The sequence below is a fragment of the Chiloscyllium plagiosum genome, unplaced genomic scaffold (genome assembly GCF_037043375.1).
Source record: "Chiloscyllium plagiosum isolate Xiang-an unplaced genomic scaffold, Cpla_swu_hap1 HiC_scaffold_7, whole genome shotgun sequence".
Classification (NCBI taxonomy): domain Eukaryota; kingdom Metazoa; phylum Chordata; class Chondrichthyes; order Orectolobiformes; family Hemiscylliidae; genus Chiloscyllium; species Chiloscyllium plagiosum.
In genome coordinates this window covers 112,579,861-112,601,382 of record NW_028270145.1, presented here as the reverse complement: position 1 = coordinate 112,601,382, position 21,522 = coordinate 112,579,861, and the positions used below count along the sequence as shown (strand labels likewise).

Genomic DNA, 21,522 nt, shown 5'->3' with positions numbered 1-21,522 from the left:
TTTCTGAAGTCAGTGATCAGTTCTTTTATGTTTTGCCAAAGAGAGAAGTTGTTCTCATCACACCACGTCATCAAGCCCTCGATCTCCCTTCTGTATTTTGATTCCTTGTTTGATATCCATCCAACTGCGGTGGTGTCATCAGCAAATTTGTAGATGCCGTTCATTTGGAACTTGGCAACACAGCTATGAGTGTACAGGGAGTACAGTTGGGGGCTGAGGACACATCCTTGGTGGGGAGCTCCAGTGTTGAGTGTTATTGTGGAGGAGGTGCTGTTGTCCATCTTCACTGACTGCAGTCTGTGGGTCAGGAAGCTGAGGATCCAGGTGCAGAGAGCGGAGCCAAGACCTAGGTCACAGAGTTTTTGAGATTAGTTTGGACGGGATATTGATGTTGAAGGCAGAGCTGTAGTTGATGAGCAGGAGTCTGACTTAGCTGTCTTTCTGGTCCAGATGTTCCAGGGATGAGTGCAGGGCTAGGGATATAGCATCGTTATATCGCTGTGGACCTGTTATATCAATAGGCAAATTGCAGGAGATCGAGGCAGGCTGGGAGACGGTAGCTGATGTCGGCCATGACCAGCCTCTCTAAGCACTTCATAATTATGAAGGTCACAGCTACTGGGTGGCAGAATTAAAGCACATTGCATGTGCTTTCCTAGGTATGGGGATGATGGTGGTCTTTTTGAAGCAAGTCCAATCCGTCCATGCTGACCAGCTATCCCAACCCAATCTAATTCCATTTGCCAGCACTTGGCCCATATCCTTCCCAACCCTTCCTATTCATATACCCATCCAGGTGCCTTTTAAATGTTGCAATTGTACTAGTCTCCACCACTCCCTCTGGCAGCTCATTCCATACCCGTACCACCCTCTGCATGAAAAAGTTGCCCCTTAGGTCTCTTTTATATCCTTCCCCTCCCACCCTAAACCTATGCCCTCTAGTTCCCCTCCACAGGGAAAATACCTTGTTTATTTATCCTATCCAAGCCCCTCAAGATTTTATAAACCTCTTATGAGGTCACCCCTCAGCCTCCAACGCTCCAGGGAAAACAGCCCCAGCCTGTTCAGCCTCTCCCTGTAGTTCAAGTCCTCCAACTCTGGCAACATCCTTGTAAATCTTTTCTGAACCCTTTCAAGTTTCATAATATCCTGCACGCAATATTCCAACAGTGGCCTAACCAACACCCTGTAGAGTCAAGACATGATTTCACAACATCCTATACTCAGTGCTCTGACTCCACTTTCAAGGAGTTATGAACCTGCACTCCAAGGTCTCTTTATTCAGCAACACTCTGTTGGACTTTATCATGAAGTATATAACTCCTGCTAAGATTTGCTTTCCTAAAATGCAGCACCTCACATTTATCTAAATTAAACTCCATCTGCCATTCCTCAACCCACTGGCCCATCCGATCAGGATCCCGTTGTAATCTGATGTAACCTTCTTCACTGTCCACTACACCTCCAATTTTGGTGTCATCTGCAAACTTACTAACTATACTTCCTATGTTCATATCCAAATCATTTACATAAATGATGAAAGTAGTGGACCCAGCACTGATCCTCGCGGCACTCCACTGGTCACAGGCCTCCAGTCTGAAAATCACCCCTCCACCACCACCCTCTGTCTTCTACCTTCGAGCCAGTTCTGTATCCAAATGGATAGTTCTCCCTGTATTCCATGAGATCTAAGCTTGCTAACCAATCTCCCATGGGGAAACTTGTCGAATATCTTACTGAACTCATTAATGGCAAGGCCCGGGGTAGTGTTGCTGAACAAAGAGACCTTGGAGGGCAAGTTCACAGATCCTTGAAAGTGAAGCCTCAGGTAGATTGGATAATGAAGAAAGTGTTTAGTATGCTTGCCTTTCTTGGGTCAGTGCATTTAATATAGGTGTTGGGAGGTCATGTTGCAACTGTGCAGGACATTGGTTAGGCCATTTTTGGAATAGTTTGTGCAATTCTGGTCAGCCTCCTATAGAATGTTGTGAAACTTGAAAGGTTTCAGTAAAGATTTACAAGGACGTTGCCAGCGTTGAAGAGTTTGAGCTATAGGGAGAGGCTGAATTGACTATGAGCAGCACTGCTGCCTCACAGCGCTAGGGATCCGGGTTCAATTCCGACTTCAGGCGACTGTGTAGAGTTTGCACGTTCTCCCCGTGTCTGCGTGGGTTTCCTCTGGGTGCCACGGTTTCGTCCCACAATTCAAAGATGTGCAAATTAGGTGAATTGGCCATGCTAAATTGTCCATAGTGTTCAGAGATGAGTAGGTTAGGTGCAGAAGTCAGGGGTAAATATAGGATAATAGGGTAAGGGAATGGGTTACACTTCAGAGGGTCGGTATGGACTTGTTGGGCCGAAGGGCCTTTTTCCACACTACAGGGATTCTATGGCTGGGGCTGTTTTCCCTGGAGCATTGGAGGCTAAGGGGTGACCTTCCAGAGTTTTATAAAATCATGAGTGGCATAGATAGGATGAATAGACAAAGTTTTTTCCCGTGGACTGGGGGAGTCCAGAACTAGAGGGCAAAGGTTCAGGTGATAGGGGCAAGATACAGAAGGGAGCCAAGGGGTAACTTTTTCATGCATGTATGGAATGAACTGTCAGGAAGTGATAGAGGCTGGTACAATTACAACATTTACAAGGCATCCAGGTGGGTATATGAATAGGAAGGGTTTAGCGGGATATGGGCCAAGTGTTGGCAAATGGGACTAGATTAATTTAGGATATCTGGTCGGCATGGACCGAAGGGTCTGCGCTATACGTCTGTATGACTCTAACTGCATTCCCAGTCTTTCCCTCCATCCATAACACCAATGTTTTTTTCCGTATCTGTCTGTGCATTGGGAGGTTTTAACTAGAATTATATTCCAATAGCTCATACTTCTTTATCTGTCATCACATCTATTTATTTGTAATGAATAGTAATTCTTGTTAAGTACATAAACCAGCTACTGAGATGTCAACCTGGATCTAAAAGACAGCGAAATTGAGGAATTCTGCATTATTTGTAAAATCTTTCACTTTTGTGAGGATTCTAGGTAGAGGAGGGCTTGCTTTCCAATGCACTACTCCACTTGGCAACAATCCACTCATGGAAACTCAGTTTGAGTTAGATAGATTCTGGATTAGTGATGCTGGAAGAGCACAGCAGTTCAGGCTTGGATGCTGCCTGAACTGCTGTGCTCTTCCAGCACCACTAATCCAGAATCTGGTTTCCAGCATCTGCAGTCATTGTTTTTACCTCGTTGAGTTAGATAGAGCACTTATTTCCCAATCTCACTACAATCTAGACAAAAGGGACTGAACTCCAGGGGATGAAGAGAATGTGATCACTCTCCTTCTGCTTGGATGACTGCAATTCCAAAATAATTCAAGAAGCTCAACATCATCCAGGATAACACAGCTTGCTTGATTGGCATCCCATCCACGAACTTCAACATTTTAGCAGCTCACCGGGGCACCTTTGACAACATGTTCCAAATCTGTGACGTCTACCAAATAAATGACAAGGGCAGCAGATACATGGGACAACCATCCTCTCAGAGGAGCGTACAATCCAAATTTGAAACTATGTTGTTTTCTACAACGTTGCTGGGTCAAGAATGATCAAATTCCCTTCCTACAGCAATGATAGTGTACCTACACCAAACAACGGCACTGGTTAAAGGAGGCGGTTCACCACCACATTTGAGGGCAATTAAGGACAGACAATAAATGTCATCCCAACCAGCAATTCCCACATGCCGTGAAATTAAAAATGCCATACTTCTGGTGATGCTGTTTAAGAGATAACTAATGGACATCACCCGAGAGGACGGTTTGTATGTGGCAATGGAATCCTATACAGCCACCTGTGAAAGCAGACAGAACCACCATTTATCACCTCATATGACAGGGAGTACCCGTGACAATGCAGCACTCCCTTAGTGCTACCTTTGAGTACCAGCCAAGACACTGTACCGAGTCTCTGGAGTGAGTCTGAAATCCAGTGTCAAACTCAGAGGCGATGGTGCAAATCACTGAGGCAGAGCTAATTAATTGGTGCATTCATTCATAAACCAGAGGTGTTGTCAACAATAGAACAAAGATTGTTCTCAGTGAGTGGAAACACCCAGTTGCAAACCTGCTCCTCTTGTACACATGGTAATTATAACAAAACGCGTCAGGGAGGAGATATTTCAAGACTGAATGTCTTCAACCTCATTGCGACAGAGCCTAAAGATTTTTGGAAACTATCCAAGACTATGCTCTTTAGACAGCATCTTTCAAAACCAAGACCACTACCAGCTAGAAGGTCAGGAGCAGCAGATATATCGGAAGATCACCTCCTTCAAGTTCTCCTCCAAGCCACTCACCTTCCTTATTTGTAAATGTATCACAATTCTTTCAGTGTCCGCTGGGTCAATATCCTGGAATTCCCTCCATAACAGCATCGAGGGTCTGCTTACAGTACATGGACTGCAGCGGTTCAGGAAAGCAGCTCACCCCCACCTTCTCCAGAGCAACTAGGGACAGGCAATAAATACTGACCCAGTCAGTGATGCCCACAACTCAAGAATGAACTTAGTCATAGAAATGTACAGCAGGGAAACAGACCCTTCGGTCCAACCCGTCCATGCCAACCAGATATCCCAACCCAATCTAGTCCCACCTTCCAGCACCTGGCGCATATCCCTTCAAACCCTTCCTATTCATATAACCATCCAGATGTCTTTTAAATGTTGTAATTGTACCAGCCTCCACCACTTCCTCTGGCAGCTTTTACATACACGCACAACACTCTGTGTGAAAAAGTTGCCTCTCAGGTCTCTTTATATCTTTCCCCTCTCACCCTAAACCTATGCCCTCTAGTTCTGGACTCCCCCACCCCAGGGAACATACTTTCTCTATTTATCCTATCTATGCCCCTCATGATTTTATAAATCTCTATAACATTTTTCAAAATTTAAGGTTCCCAAAATTTTTGAACTGAAAGGTTAAAACGATTAGTTTATAAAGCACCTTCAGAAGTGTCGTTTTCTATGTAATTGTGGCAATGACTTTGTACATAACAAGGTCCCAAAAAGGAGAATGTGATCAAGCTGATCTGTCTCAGCTACCTGGCCATGACAGTCACTTACTTTGCCTTTGAAGATGTTCCATCACTTTACACTCAGTAGAAAGACAGGGTCAGTGAGACAGCTCAGATGGCGCAGTGTTCTCTGACTGCTGCTTGGATGTATCAAAATGGATGAGGGGCTCAAAGTTTTGGAATGGTGCTTAAAAACTTTGTTTCTAAAGGATACTTGATAAGGGAAAGTGGTTTTAAGACAGAGGCATACTTCCATTGCCCCAAACTCTACCAAGTGTGATTAGCATGATTTTAAAGAAGGCAGTTGAGGGGGTGGATGGGCATTTTACCTTCATCAACAGAAAACTTACCATTAATGATTTTAGGACAGACAACGGAATGGCCACTTGGATAATGATCGCGAGTCTTCTTCAACTGTTTCTTGTGAAAGATGTACCCTAGTCTTGTCCTTGTATATAGCGTGTACCTGAAAAGACAGCATTGGATATTAACAGGTGTGGAAAGAGGAAGAGAAACAGCGAGTTCTGTAACTGAGTCACATTAAAGCAGTGGTTAGCACTGCTGCCTCACAGCGCCAGAGACCCGGGTTCAATTCCCGCCTCAGGCGACTGACTGTGTGGAGTTTGCACATTCTCCCCATGTCTGCGTGGGTTTCCTCCGGGTGCTCCGGTTTCCTCCCACCATCTAAAGATGTGCTGGGTCAGGTGAATTGGCCACGCTAAATTGCCCGTAGTGTTAGGTAAGGGGTAAATGTAGGGGTATGGGTGGGTTTCGCTTTGGCGGGTCGGCGTGGACTTTTTGGGCCGAAGGGCCTGTTTCCACACTGTAATATAATCTAATCTAATCTAATCTAATCTAATTACCTTAATGCTAATTAGTGCAATGATCCTAACACAGAGCAAGTCAGAACACAGAAGGAAACCAGACTGTTTTTTTCCCCTCTATCAATCAATCAGCTTGGTTAGCTTTTCACACACATTTAGGACAAGTAGAATATGAACTTAGACATTCTGGCCCCAGAACTAGGAACAATACCACTGACTACAAGACCCCACATTTTGTGGTACTACCTATTTTGGTACACCATGAGTTTTATTTTTTGCTGACTGGTTACTATGGAGGTCAGTCACTTAGCATAATCACAAGAAGCTGCCAGTGTACATTTAACAGAATATGAAAGTTTATTTGACACTAAGGGGGCAAAATAGTTTACACCATACAAGAACTAGTTGACAATCTTACTATATATACCAGAAATAAAGATTCAACCCTTTCACCCTCAACAAGCTAAGAGATCTTCAAACCTCCATGAAGGGTAACCCTCTTTCCACCTGAGGGGGCTTTCTCTAGATCACATTGCTGTACTCCCTTCTTTCCAGCAATCTTTTGCCTTCATTCAAGGTCAACTTCCTCAGTTAATGTTTCTTCATGAGACCTTTCAACAAACTGCTAACACAGCTCATGTTTCTTAACATGCATTTCTTAAACTCTTCTTGCACAGCTTTCTGTTACTGACATTAAACCACTTGGGACTTCTTTCCTCCTGCCCTGTCAGTTCTTGGGACTGATAAACAGCATTGCTGCTCTTCTAAATTTCTCGTCAAACAACCTGCTACAGTTTCTGAAAGAAACCTGAACATCCAAACATTCTGGATGGTTCTTTCTTTCCAAAAGGAAACTTGTTTCGGTCTCTGTTTCCCTGTACCAAAGGACGCCTTGTTGCTTGGCAACACTGCAATTTCCTTTTCTCTTTTCTATCCCAGTTTTCTAAAGCACTGAATAATTCACATCAAGGCTTTCTTTTACCTGTCAAGAAATAGCCTCATTCAATGCACGGAAACACGTTTCCAAAGACCATTCTCACAACTCTGAAAAATAAGATTATGTCCTTCACTTCATGACCAACACAATATTGAAATACAGATCAAACTTGCAGCTATACAGCACTCTGACCACTTTACCAATTTTGAAATAATATCCTACTTTTTTATGCAGCAAGTGGTCATGAGTGTGGAGATGGGTTCAACTGAGCACTTTTCTCAAGGGACATGTTCATCGTTGGCTGAGGAAGCATTTAGTGCAGGAGAAAGTGAGGACTGCAGATGCTGGAGATCAGAGCTTAAAAATGTGTTGCTGGAAAAGTGCAGGCAGCATCCAAGGAGAAGGAGAATCGACGTTTCGGGCATAAGCCCTTCTTCAGGAAGCATTTAGTGTGCATCCTTAGTTCTTTCAGAGAAGGCAATGGTGAGCTGCCTTCTTGAACCGCAGCAGTCCACGTGCTATTAGGAGGGAATTCCAGGATTTTGGACCAGGGATACTAAGAAACAGCGATATATACTGAGTGGCTTGGAGTGGAACTTGCAGATGGTGATGTTTCCACGCACCTGCTGCCCTTGTCCTTCTAGATGACAGTAGCCATGGATTTGGAAGATGCTAAAGAGCCTTGGTGAATTTCTGCAGTGAACTTGTATTTGGTACAGGCTGCTGATACTGAACATCCATGGTAGAGGGGTTACATGCTTTTGGATGTTGATGTCAATCAAGCAGGCTGCTTTATCTTGGATGGTGTCAGGTTTTAGGTGCTTTTGGAGCTGCATTCATCCAGGCAAATGGGGAGTATTCTGTCACACTCCTGACATGCGTCTTATAGATAGTGAACAGGCTTTGGAGAGATAGGAGTCAAATTACTTGTTGCAGACTCCCTAGCCTCTGACCTACTCTTGCAGGTTTGTATGTGGCTGGTAAAGATTAGTTTCTAATACATGGTAAACCCAGGATGCTGATAGTGTAACGACTCTGACAAGAGGAGTAATCAAGACCCACTACTCCACAAACCATGCCAAAGGTTTATGTTTATTCTTCAATAAACATAAAAATAGCTTCCAAAAATAGAAATTTGTATATGTTATCATATTAGAATTCTTTGACGAGGTAACAAACAGGATGAAGGGGAACCAAAAAATGTAATATATTTGGACTGCCAAAAGGTGTTTGATAGGGCACTGCCCACTGGGCTCTTGTCTTATGAAGTAGCCTATGGTGCTATGGAGGTATATTGGCATGGATGGAGGAATGGCTAACTAACCGAAGGCAGAGAGTTGGGAGAAAGGGAGGGGTGCATTTTCAGGATGGCACCTTGTAACTTGTGGTGTGCCACAGAGATCAGTGTTGAGGCCACAATTATTTACAATATACATTAATGACTTTAATTAAGAAAATGAATATACTATGGCCAAGTTTATGAATCTCACTAAAATAGGTGGGAAGGTAAATGGTGTGGACGACACAAAGATTCAGGATGCATACCAGTTAAATGAGCAGATAAAAACTCATCAGATGGAATATAGTGTGGGGAAATGTGAAGTTGTGTACTTTGGCAGGAACAATAGAAGAGTTGAATATTATTTAAATGGAAAACTGCAGGAAACAGGATTTGGAAGTCATTGTGCAATAATCACAAAAATCTAGCATGCACATTTTTTATTTTCAAAGGAAATGGACTATAAAATTGGGAAATCATGCTAAAAAAAAGAAGGTACTAATCAGACCAGAGCTGGAATACTCTGAACAGTTTTGGGTTCCTCATCGAAGAAAAGATAAGCTGTAATTAAAGGTAGCCATAGAGATGTACAGCATGGAAACAGACCCTTCAGTGCAACTTGTCCATGCCAACCAGATATCTCAACCCAATCTAGTCCCAACTGCCAGCACCTGGCCCATATCCTTCCAAACCCTTCCTATTCATATACCCATCCAGATGCCTTTTAAATGTTGTAATTGTATCAGCCTCCACCACACCCTCTGGCAGCTCATTCCATACACGTACCACCCGGTGTGAAAATGTTGCCCCTTAGGTCTCTTTTATATCTTTCCCCTCTCACCCTAAACCTATGCCCTCTAGTTCTAGACTCCCCAACCCCAGGGAAAAGATTGTCTATTTACCCTATCCATACCTCTCATGATTTTATAAATCTCTATGAGGTCACCCCTCAGCTTCCGATGATCCAGGGAAAACAGCCCCAGCCTGTTCAGCCTCTCCCTATAGCTCAAATCCTCCAACCGTGGCAACATCCTTGTAAATCTTTTCTGTACGCTTTCAAGTTTCACAACATCTTTCCGATAGGAAGGAGACCAGAATTGCACGCAATATTCCAACAGTGGCATAACCAATGTCCTGTACAGCCGCAACATGACTTAGTCCAGAGAAGGTTCACTAGGCTAATACTGAGTATGCAGAAAGTGTTTTATGAGGTTAGGCTTGTACCTATTAAGTATATTTCAACAAGATCCTCAACATGATTCTGAGGGAGCTTCACAGGGTAGATGTGGAGATTAATCCCCCTTGTGGGAGAGTCTAGGTACAAATGGCATAACCTCAGAAATAAGGGGTTAGGACAAAGAGGAGGATTTCCTTCTCTCCATGGGCAGCGTACCTGTGGATTTCTTTGCCCAAACGGCTGCAGAGACAAAAAAAAACTGAGGATGCTGGAATCCGAAGAAGACAGGCAGGAGGCTAGAAAAACGCAGCAAGCCGGGAACCTTAAAAAGGTGGAGAACATTTCAGGTTAACCCTTCTTCAGGACTGTCCAGAAGAAGTTACACCCAAAACGTCAACTTCTCCAACTCCTCACGCTGCCTGGCTTGCTGTGTTCTTCCAGCCTCATGCCAGTCTACAGAAGGCAGTAGAGGCTGGCTGTTCAGCATATTCAAGGCTGAGGCAGAAAGATTTTTAATTGGTCAGGGAAACAAGGGTACGGAGTGTGAACGGGTTGAATGCCTACCTTTGCTCCTGTGTTTTATGGTCACTTCTTTACTAAGAACAAACTATCGCTTTCCTGCTGCTCGGTATGTAGGCTGTCCTGTGTTGTGGCTTCATTAAGTTGACACCTTGTTTTTAAGCTTTGCTAGGTGCTGCTCTTGGCATGCCTTCACTTCTGGGAGAAAGTGAGGGCTGCAGATGCTGGAGATCTGCGCTGAAAAATGTGTAGCTGGAAATGCGCAGCAGGTCAGGCAGCATCCAAGGAGCAGGAGAATCAACGTTTCGGGCATAAGCCCTTCTTCAGGATAGTAGTAAGAGGATAGATCAGAGTCAGCATGGATTTATGAAGGGGAAATCATGCTTGACTAATCTTCTGGAATTTTCTTGAGGATGTAACTCTGTAGATGGACGAGGGAGATCCAGTAGATGTAGTGTACCTGGACTTTCAGAAAGCTTTTGATAAAGTCCCACATAGGAGGTTAGTGAGCAAAATTAGGGCACGTGGTATTGGGGGCAAAGTACTAACTTGGATTGAAAGTTGGTTGGCTGACAGGAAACAAAGAGTAGTGATAAACGGCTCCATTTCGGAATGGCAGGCGGTGACCAGTGGGGTACCGCAGGGATCAATGCTGGGACCGCAGCTTTTTACAATATATGTTAATGATATAGAAGATGGTATTAGTAATAATATTAGCAAATTTGCTGATGATACTAAGCTGGGTGGCAGGGTGAAATGTGAGGAGGATGTTAGGAGATTACAGGGTGACGTGGACATGTTAGGTGAGTGGTCAGATGCATGGCAGATGCAGTTTAATGTGGATAAATGTATGGTTATCCACTTTGGTGGCAAGAACAGGAAGGCAGATTACTACCTAAATGGAATCAATTTAGGTAAAGGGGCAGTACAGAGAGATCTGGGTGTTCTTGTACACCAGTCAATGAAGGTAAACACGTAGGTACAGCAGGTAGTGAAGAAGGCTAATAGCATGCTGGCCTTCATAACAAGAGGGATTGAATATAGAAGCAAAGAGGCTCTTCTGCAGCTGTACAGGGCCCTGGTGAGACCACACCTGGAGTATTGTGTGCAGTTCTAGTCTCCACATTTGAGGAAAGACATTCTGGCTATTGAGGGAGTGCAGCGTAGGTTCACGAGGTCAATTCCTGGAATGGCGGGACTACCTTACGCTGATAGACTGGAGCGACTGGGCTTGTATACCTTGGAGTTCAGAAGACTGAGAGGGGATCTGATGGAGACATATAAGATTAATAAAGGATTGGGCACTCTGGAGGCAGGAAACATGTTTCCGCTGATGGGTGAGTCCCGAACCAGAGGACACAGCTTAAAAATAAGGGGTAGACCATTTAGGACAGAGATGAGGAGAAACTTCTTCACCAGAGAGTGGTGGCTGTGTGGAATGCTCTGCCCCAGAGGGCAGTGGAGGCCCAGTCTCTGGATTCATTTAAGAAAGAGTTGGATAGAACTCTCAAGGATAATGGAATCAAGGGTTATGGAGATAAGGCAGGAACAGGATACTGATTGAGGATGATCAGCCATGATCATATTGAATGGTGGCTCGAAGGGCAGAATGGCCTACTCCTGCGCCTATTGTGTATTGCCTTCACTTTTGATTTCCTGAAGCCATGGTAGATTGGGTAATGCCAAGTCAGGATGTTACAGATTGCATTTGAATACAATTATGCATCTGATGGCCGAGAGCACTTCATCGATCGCTGGTTTTGAAGTGTTAAAGCTAGAGTCACACAGCACAGAAATAACCCTTCAGTGCAACCTGTCCATACCAACCAGGTTTCCCAAACTAAACTAGTGCCATTTGCCTCTGTTCGGTCCATTTTCCTCTAAACCTATCCTATCCATGTATCTGTCCAAATATCTTTTACATGTTGTCACTTCATCGGCCTTTAGCACAACCTCTGGCAGCTCAATCCATATATGCATCATCCTGTGTGTGAAAAAAACGCCCCTTAGATCCCTTTTAAATCCTTCTCCTCTCACCTTACACATGTGCTCTCTAGCTTTGGATTCCCCCACCCTGGGGAAACGATTCTTGGCTATTCACCTTACCTATGTGCCTCACGATTTTATAAACCTCTCTAAGATCCCCCCCTCAACCTCCTACGCTTCAGGTAAACAAAAAAAAAATCCCAGTCTATCCAGTCTCTCCTTATAACTCCAAATCTCCAGCAACATCCTTATGAATCTTTTCTGCACCCTTTCCAGTTTAATAACATCATTCCTATAGCAGGGTGACCAGATCTGTTTAGCATTTAGCACAGCGATAGTGCCACAAAACATGGAGGATATCCTTGGTGTCATTAAATAGCAAGGGCAATGGTTGGAATTCTCTCCTGTAGGAGATGGGTCATTGCCTGGCACCTGTGTGGCCCAAGTTTTATTTGTCATTTATCAGCCCAAGCCAATAAATAATTAAATAAAAGCTGCTCTCATTAACAATGATCGTGGAAGTACAGTGTTGCTGTAAAAACCCATCTGCTTAAGTTACGCCCTTTAGGAAACTAAATTTCAATCCTATTCTGACATAGACATCTGCTTTATTCCAACCCCACAGCACTGTGATTGATTGCTTTCTCAAACAAACAGGAGAAAGTGAGGACTGCAGATGCTGGAGATCAGAGCTGAAAAATGTGTTGCTGGAAAAGCGCAGCAGGTCAGGCAGCACCCAAGGAGCAGGAGAATCTACGTTTCACGGATCAGCCTTTCTCCTGCTCCTTTGATCTGCCTGACCTGCTGCGCTTTTCCAGCAACACATTTTTCAGCTCTGATCTCCAGCATCTGCAGTCCTCACTTTCTCCTAGTTAATTTTAACTTAGTGCGAGTCCTCTTGCAAGGATGCCTTCCTTGAAGAAGCTCTCCTCCCCCCTCTACAAGGATATCCTCCCTCCACCTATCGCATTCCCAACGCCCCTTCCCCAAGTCCCTCCTCCCTACCTTTTATCTTAGCCTGCTTGGCACACCCTCCTCATTCCTGAAGAAGGGCTTATGCCCGAAACGTCGATTCTCCTGCTCCTTTGATGCTGCCTCACCTGCTGCGCTTCTCAAACAAACACAGTCTACCAATCAATTCAGTGGTCTTTCATAAGATGACACACCACCACTTCCTGATGAAGGGTTTTTGCCCAAAACGTCGATTTTCCTGCTCCTCAGATGCTGCCTGACCTGCTGTGCTTTTCCAGCACCACTCTCACCACTTTCTCAATGACAACTGGGGATGGACAATCACTGTCCTGCCAGTAATGTAAACATTCTGTGGCAAAGTAAATAAAAGAATTAAGTGTTCTAGATCAGGGTCAGCATTCGGAACCCACAGGTCCTCACTCCACTGCATTATTGCTCAACTCCAACCTCAGAAACGCATGCCTCAATGAGATGAGATGATGACTCTGCACTTGAAATATGCATCAGTCTGACCAGCACTATTTCCAGAGTTTATTTGTTCCCAACATGGTGTTTTTAAAAATTCTTTGTCATGATTGGAGGCAATTGGTGTTAACAACATCTCATTGAGCAATGTATGACTCTATAACTTATGGGATTGTTAGAACAGCCTGTGCTTCTTAGCCCCATTTGTACAGAATTCAGTTTGTGCTGGGATAACTTTCTGCAATCAGAGTTACTCAGTCGCCAGGCAGGAAGTGGCAAATGTTAGGACCTCTTCCAAAACTCAGCAATGTCTCTTCCGCACAGGAATGTAAACCTATCGGAATTATGTCATCAAGTCCTACAGTGGGACTTGAGCCCAAAACATGATCTGTGTGCTGTGTATGATCTCATGATAGAACAAACTTTGCATGAGACAGATGATCATTCTCTCATCTCAAATCTCTCTTCCATCACCACTGTCTCCACTTTACTACCAGGGATTACTTGCAGAAATGCTCTTCTGAACATTCCATTATTCCCAAGCTCCAAATACAACAGGTCCTTCCTCTTCCTTGTTTATACCTCATCCTCCCTCCCTCTACTAACGTACATCTGGTTCCATGAAAACCTACTAAATTTCTTTCTCTGAGCGTGGGGCACACACCGAACATGCAGCAATGCAAACAGAAAGTACATTACAAAGCAAGCAATTGGAATGCTGAAAAATGTGTTGCTGGAAAAGCGCAGGTCAGGCAGCATCAAAGGAGCAGGAGAATCGACGTTTCGGGCATAAGCCCTTCTTCAGGAGTGAGGAGGGTGTGCCAAGCAGGTTAAGATAAAAGGTAGGGAGGAGGGACTTGGGGGAGGGACGTTGGGAATGCGATAGGTGGAAGGAGGTTAAAGTGAGGGTGATAAGCCGGAGAGGGGGTGGGAGCACAGAGGTCGGGAAGAAGATTGCAGGTCAAGAAGGTGCTGCTGAGTCTGAGGGTTGGGACTGAGATGGGAGAGGGAAATGAGGAAGCTGGAGAAATTGGAATGCTGGTCTTTACTTCAAGAGAACAGAGTAGAAGAAAGGGAGGCCTTGCTAAAACAATTCAAAGTACATCAGACCACACCTAGAATACAGTTTTGCTCCACTTATAGAAAACACTGGAGGCAGTCTGGAAAAGAATAACTGGTTTTTCCCAAGTATGGAAGGAGTTTCTTAAGAGTCATATATAAGGAAAGGTCAAGTGGGATATGAGATATGGGCTAAACAAAGGCAAATAGGACTACCTCGGTTTGGGAAACTTGGTCTGCATGGACGAGTTGGACCGAAGGGTCTGTTTCTGTGCAGAAAAGTTTGAGTTGTTTGGGCCTGTAATCATTGAAATTGAGGAGAATGCGAAGAGACCTTATGGAAATATTTCAGATTCTTCGAAGGATCGACAGTGCAGATTCAGAGTGTGTTGGATCAGAGGGTATACCTTGCAGAAAATAGTTGCTCATTTAAAACACAGATTAAGATTTTCTTTCTCTTGGGATGGTAATGAATGCAGGAAATCTTTACCACAGAGTATCATTAAGCAGAATCAAAAGCTGACAGATTTCTAACCAGCAAAAGTAAAGAAGGTTTTGCAGAAAAGGCAGGGAAGTGAGCAGACTGGATAGATTACTACTGATCTTACATCCTATGTTCTATGGCTTTCCAATCTCATTGAATGAACAGACTAAATGGTCCAATTAGATTAGATTACTTACAGCGTGGAAACAGGCCCTGGCCCAACAAGTCCCCACCGACCCGCTGAAGCGCAACCCACCCAGACCCATTCTCCAACGTTTACCCCTGCACCTAACACTACAGGCAATTTAGCATGGCCAATTCACCTGACCTGCACATTTTCTGGGCTGTGGGAGGAAACCGGAGCACCCGGAGGAAACCCACGCAGACACGGGGAGAACGTGCAAACTCCACACAGACAGTCGCCTGAGGCATGAATTGTACCCGGGTCCCTGGCGCTGTGAGGCAGCAGTGCTAACCAATTCTGCTGCTATTCTGCATATAGGTAGTTCTATTTTCCGGATTAGTGGTGCTGAGAGAGCACAGCAGTTCAGGCAGCATCCAAGAAGCAGTAAAATCGACGTTTTGGGCAAAAGCCCTTTTGCCCGAAACGTCGATTTTACTGCTCCTCGGATGCTGCCTGAACTGCTGTGCTCTTCCAGCACCACTAATCCAGAACCTCATTTCCAGCATCTGCAGTATTGTTTTTACCTAGTTCTATTTTCCGTTGTCTAGCCCATATCCCTCTTGAACCTTCCTTGTGTTCTTGCGATCTCACTGAATCGAAGAACATCTGAAGAAAACTAATTCTCTTATGTCATTTTTCTTCACTGATTTCACCAAATGGTAGAGCAGAATTGATGAGCCGACTGGCCAAATTTTGCTCTTACATCTTGCGTTCTTACAAGTTCATTGGAATGGCGGAGTGGACTCGATGGGCCGAATGGCCTTACTTCCACTCCAATGTCTTATGGCATAGCAGAATAAGTGACAATAAGGCTAATTCATTCCGAGCCCATGGACCGCTCTGCGGTGGTGTTGTCAATTTGGCTTAGTTCACCAGTTTTGGATGGGGCCACATTAGATTTGCATTGCACCGAGCTCCGCACGCACGATGGGTGGGGGAAGGAAGTATTTGCATGGGCTGCCAGATACCCCGGCGGCATTAGCAGCAGCAGATCAATAAAAGATTACATCCCGCGGCTTTGCAAAGGGGCATTGACTGACAGGTGCCGTTTGATTGACACGCTCCCGCTCCACGGGCCCGCGCCTGCGCACAACTCCCGCCGACCGTTGCCGTCCAGAGGTAAGGGGGCCGCCCGCCATCATCAGTGAAGGCTCCCCTTCACCCACCCCCCCGCCGCCATACCACGACCGGACAAGCCACTTACGCGATCCTAAACAGCGGCTTCTCGGTGCGAGCCATCAGCCGCCTCGGAAAGCCCAGCCAGCAGCGAAAACCAGCGGCCGGCCACCCCAACGAAACCAACACTAACAGCAACAGCGGAACCCCGAGCGCCAGCCCCACCAGGCCGTAAGTTAGCGCCTGGCTCAGCATGACTGCGCACGCGCGCCCCGGAACCCCGCCCCTTCACCCGCCTTGTATGGCGTGGAGGGGGCGGCGCCTCGCCTGATTGGCAGCACCACCCAACAAACCGCCAGCGAATACCCGCCCACCGTCGCCAAATAAGGAGCAGGTGGGGGCGGCGACGGTATCTCGACCACGCCCCCTTGTGGGAGCGGGGCCAGGAATTGACTGACAGCCTGTGCTATGTGACCCCGCCCCCAGCCGGCGGCCTCCTGATGATTGACAGCTCGACTGAGAGATGCGCTAAAATCCTTACCAGCAGAATCGCGGAGCAGAAACTGATAGCCCAGTTCCACACCCATGAAGATGGTCTCACCAGTCATCCTGGGTTCATGTTGCACTGCATATGACCCACCACAATGTTCTGTATCTGTAAAACTTTCCTTACTGGCCTGTGCTAACACCATCACCTTGATCTCTCTCCCTTAATCTCTCTACAATCTCTCTACCTTAATTAGTTTGTACAGTTTTAGATTGCTTGTGTTTGGTTAGACCCTCAGGCATGCAACTCTTAAACCTATCATGTTATTCAGGTCAGTTAGTCTGTGTCCAACTGCAGATGCTGGAATCCAAGGTAGACAAGCAGGAGGCTGGAGGAGCACAGCAAGGCAGGCAGCATCAGGAGGGAGAGGGACACAGCAAGGCAGGCAGCATCAGGAGGGAGAGGGACACAGCAAGGCAGGCAGCATCAAGAGGGAGAGGAACACGGCAAGGCAGGCAGCATCAGGAGGGAGGGGGACAGCAAGGCAGGCAGCATCAGGAGGGAGAGGGACACAGCAAGGCAGGCAGCATCAGGAGGGAGAGGGACACAGCAAGGCAGGCAGCATCAGGAGGGAGGGACACAGCAAGGCAGGCAGCATCAGGAGGGAGAGGGACACAGCAAGGCAGGCAGTATCAGGAGGGAGAGGGACACAGCAAGGCAGGCAGCATCAGGAGGGAGGGACACAGCAAGGCAGGCAGCATCAGGAGGGAGAGAGACACAGCAAGGCAGGCAGCATCAGGAGGGAGGGGGACAGCAAGGCAGGCAGCATCAGGAGGGAGGGGGACACAGCAAGGCAGGCATCATCAGGAGGGAGAGGGACACAGCAAGGTAGGCAGCATCAGGAGGGAGAGGAACACAGCAAGGCAGGCAGCATCAGGAGGGAGAGGGACACAGCAAGGCAGGCAGCATCAGGACAGAGAGGGACACAGCAAGGCAGGCAGCATCAGGAGGGAGAGGGACACAGCAAGGGAGGCAGCATCAGGAGGGAGAGGGACACAGCAAGGCAGGCAGCATCAGGAGGGGGAGGAACACAGCAAGGCAGGCAGCATCAGGAGGGAGAGGAACACAGCAAGGCAGGCAGCATCAGGAGGGAGAGGGACACAGCCAGGCAGGCAGCATCAGGAGGGAGACGAACACAGCAAGGCAGGCAGTATCAGGAGGGAGAGGGACACAGCAAGGCAGGCAGCATCAGGAGGGAGAGGGACACAGCAAGGCAGGCAGCATCAGGAGGGAGAGGAACACAGCAAGGCAGGCAGCATCAGGAGGTGGAGAAGTCAATGTTTCAGGTGTAACCCTTCTCTAGGACAGTGGCTGGGGGTAGTGGGAGCTGCAGATAAAGGGGAGGGGAGAGTTATGGATGGGGAAAGGGTCGGAGTGGTGAGTTCACACCACACCACACCAAGTGCAGCCACACTTTTCTGGTCGCCCCATTACAAAAAGGATGTGGAAGCATTGGAAAAGGTGCAGAGGAGATTTACCAGGATGTTGCCTGGTCTGAAGGGAAGGTCTTATAAGGAAAGGCTGAGAGACTTGGGTCTATTCTCATTGGAAAGAAGAAGGCTAAGTGGGGATTTGATAGAGACATACAAGATGCTCAGAGGATTAGATAGGGTAGACAGTGAAAGTCTTTTTCTGGAATGGTGGTGCTGGAAGAGCACAGCAGTTCAGGCAGCATCCGAGGAGCAGTAAAATCGACATTTCGGGCGAAAGTCTTTTTCCTAGGATGATGCGTCAGCTTGTACGAGGGGGCATAACTACAAATTGAGGGGTGATAGATTTAAGACAGATGTCAGAGGCAGGTCCTTTACACAGAGAGTGGTAAGGGCGTGGAATGCCCTACCTGCTAATGTAGTCAACCACATTAGGGGCATTTAAACAATCCTTAGATAAGGTCATGGATGATTTGGGGATAGTGTAGGGGGATGAGCTGAGAACAATCCACAGATCGGCCAACATCGAGGGCCGAAGGGCCCGTTCTGTGCTGTATTGTTCTATGTTCTATGTTCTCCAATTTCAAATAATCTTACCGCCCATCCCTGGTTCGCTTCCCAGCCCCTTCCCCTCCAACTCCTCTGACAAAACCTTCCTTCCAGTTACCAACTGGATTCATCCCTTCCATTGAGCAACTAGGTCATACCCACTACTTGTCACTACCTCACCATTCTAACCCACTACTCATCCATAACCCTCCCCCCTCTCCCTTCATCTGCAGCTCCCCTTACCCACACCCCCATTCCTAAAGAAGGGTTTTCCCTGAAATGTTTTCTCCTCCACCTCCTGATGCTGCCTGGCTTGCTGTGCTCTTCCAGCTTCCCGCTTCTCTGGTTTGTCTCCAGCACCACCTTATTTTTAATTTTTTGTAATTATCTCTCTGCCTCATTTAATCGGATTGTAAGTCATCCATTCGCCTTTTTTTTTATTCATTCATCAGATGAGGGTGTCTCTGGCCAGGCAGCATTAAGGGCAGTTGAGAGTCAACCACATATGCTGGAGTTACATGTAATCCAGACCGGGTAAGGGTGGCAGTTTCCTTCCTTAAAGGACAGTAGCAAACCAGATGGGTTTTTCCAACAATCAGCAATGGATTTGTGGCCATCATCAGACGCTTAAATCCAGATTCTTTATTGAATTCAAATTCTGCCAGAATATTACCTGGGTCTCTGGATTAATTGTTCAGTGATGATACCACTAGGCCATTCCTCCCCCTATTCAGCTGTTGACACTTTACTCACACCATCTGACACTTTTGATCATCTGCAGAGACTTGTTGACACTCCATTCACAATATCTGTATGATCTTTTGATCTCTCTGCTCTTAATCTGTCTGCCTATAAATTCTGGCATGATTTGGAGATGCCGGTGTTGGACTGGGGTGTACAAAGTTAAAAATCACACACAACACCAGGTTATGGTCCAACAGGTTTAATTGGAAGCACTAGCTTTCGGAAGCACAACCACCTGATGAAGGAGCAGCGCTCCGAAAGCTAGTGCTTCCAACTAAACCTGTTGGACTATAACCTGGTGTTGTGTGACTTCTGACTTTTACCATCGCAGTCCAACACTAGCCCCTCCATATCACAGGCAACGAGAGGGAGAGGGAGACAGTTGGCAGGGCAATGTCGACAGGTTCAGTAAGTCATGCAAAACTGGCAAGTTGAGAATAATGTGAGAAAATGTGAAGTAACTCATTTTGGAAGGAAGAGCAAAGGGACAGAGTGTTACTTAAGTGAAGAAAAACTGCAGAAAGTTGGCATGAGGGTAAAGTTGCCCCTCTCATTTGAGACAGACAACTGGTGATGGTTTAACCTGAGGGTTGCTGCAGCTCAGGCGAGGGGAGAAGTTGAGAAGGAAAGTTGTTTATGATAACCTCAGCTGGTGTGGGAATTGAACCCCTACTGTTGGTATCACTAACTAGCTGTTCAACCAACTAAGCTAACCCAAACACCCAAAGTTAGCACGTAGGTGCAGCAGGTATTCAGAAAGGCTGGTGGAATGTTGGTCCTTCTTTCAAGGGTATAAGAGTAGGGACGTTTTATCGTAACTGTACAAACTGCTGGTGAGAACTCATATAGATTACAGTTAGGAGTTTTGGTCCCTTTATTTAGAAAGATATATTATTTCAGAGTTCAGAGAGAGTTCACTTGAATGTTCTCTGATATGGAGGGATTGTCTTATGAGCAAAGGCAATGAGCAAAGGCTAGACAGGTTGGGACTTGGCTTAGAAGATTGAGAGGTGATCTCATTGATCCATTCAGAATTCTTAATGGGCTTGACAGTGAATGCTGAGAGGATGTTTCCCCTCGTGGGAGAGTCTAGAGCCAGAGGGCACAGTCTCAGAATAAAGGGATGCAAATTTAAAACACCCCTGAACACTACAGGCAATTTCCCATGGCCAATCCACCTAACCTGCACATGTTTGGACTGTGAGAAGAAACCAGAGCACCCGGAGGAAACCCACGCAGACACGGGGCAAACGTGCAAACTCCACACAGACAGTGACCTGAGGCTAGAATTGAACCCCAGGTCCCTGGTGCTGTGAGGCAGCAGTGCTAACCATTGAGCCACCCTCTCTCTGAGGGTTATGAGACTTTGGAACTTGTTGCCCCAGAATGGCGTGGGGGTAGAGTCATAGGAGTTTACAGCATAAAAGCAGGCCCTTCAGCCCAACTTGTCCATGGCACCCAATTGTCACAATTCGTCTAAGTCCCACTTGCCTGCGTTTTGTCCGTATCCATCTATACCTACCCCATCCATGCACCCGCATGAACAATTCTTAATTGACAAAATTGTACTCGCTTCCACCAGGCAGCCCGCGCCAGACACTCACCACCCTCTGTGGTGAAAAAAGTTGCCCCTCTGGGCCCTTTTGTATCTCTCCCCTCTCACCTTAACCAACCACATTGCATGGGTTTGGAGGGAATTATCTATGAGGAGAGGTTGGACAAATTTGGGTTTGTTTTAACAAAGGATGAGGGGCAATCTAATAGAAGTTTACAATATTGTGAGAGGCACAGATCAAATGGAGAGTTGTAGTTTTTTTTCCCCAGGGTAGAAATATCAATTACTAGGAGACATAGGGTTAAGGTAAAAAGGGATAAGTTTAAAGGAGATGTGAGAAACATGTTTTGTTTTAAGAAAATCCTTATTAGTCAAGAAATGGCTTTGAGGAAATTGAGGGGATTAGAACCCGATGAGACCCCAATCTGTTTAAGGGCTGAGATAGACAGATTCTTGATCAGTTGGGGAATGAAGGGGTACAGGGAAAACACAGGAACATGGACCATTTCTGTACCATCTCCAAAGCCATCACAAATTTTCTGACTACAGCAAACAGGGGTCGACACAGTTGAATTTGAAGCTGAATCTTTTTCATAATTGATTCATGGGACATGAGTGTCA

The 21,522-nt window shown here is 46.1% G+C and overlaps 1 protein-coding gene and 1 long non-coding RNA gene across 2 annotated transcripts in view; one reads left to right on the top strand and one right to left on the bottom strand.

The window, feature by feature from the left end:
• Positions 1-16,331, bottom strand: part of pnkd (PNKD metallo-beta-lactamase domain containing) — a 62,453-nt gene extending 46,122 nt beyond the window's left edge. Inside the window, exons 1-2 of the mRNA XM_043694305.2 lie at positions 16,165-16,331; positions 5,425-5,540 (exon numbers count right to left, since the gene is read on the bottom strand). Of these exons, the coding sequence (XP_043550240.1) occupies positions 5,425-5,540; positions 16,165-16,331 (283 nt within the window). The remainder of the gene's footprint in view (positions 1-5,424; positions 5,541-16,164) is intronic.
• Positions 16,193-21,522, top strand: part of LOC148149680 (uncharacterized) — a 137,217-nt gene continuing 131,887 nt past the window's right edge. Inside the window, exon 1 of the long non-coding RNA XR_015757736.1 lies at positions 16,193-16,307. This is a non-coding gene — a long non-coding RNA (uncharacterized LOC148149680). The remainder of the gene's footprint in view (positions 16,308-21,522) is intronic.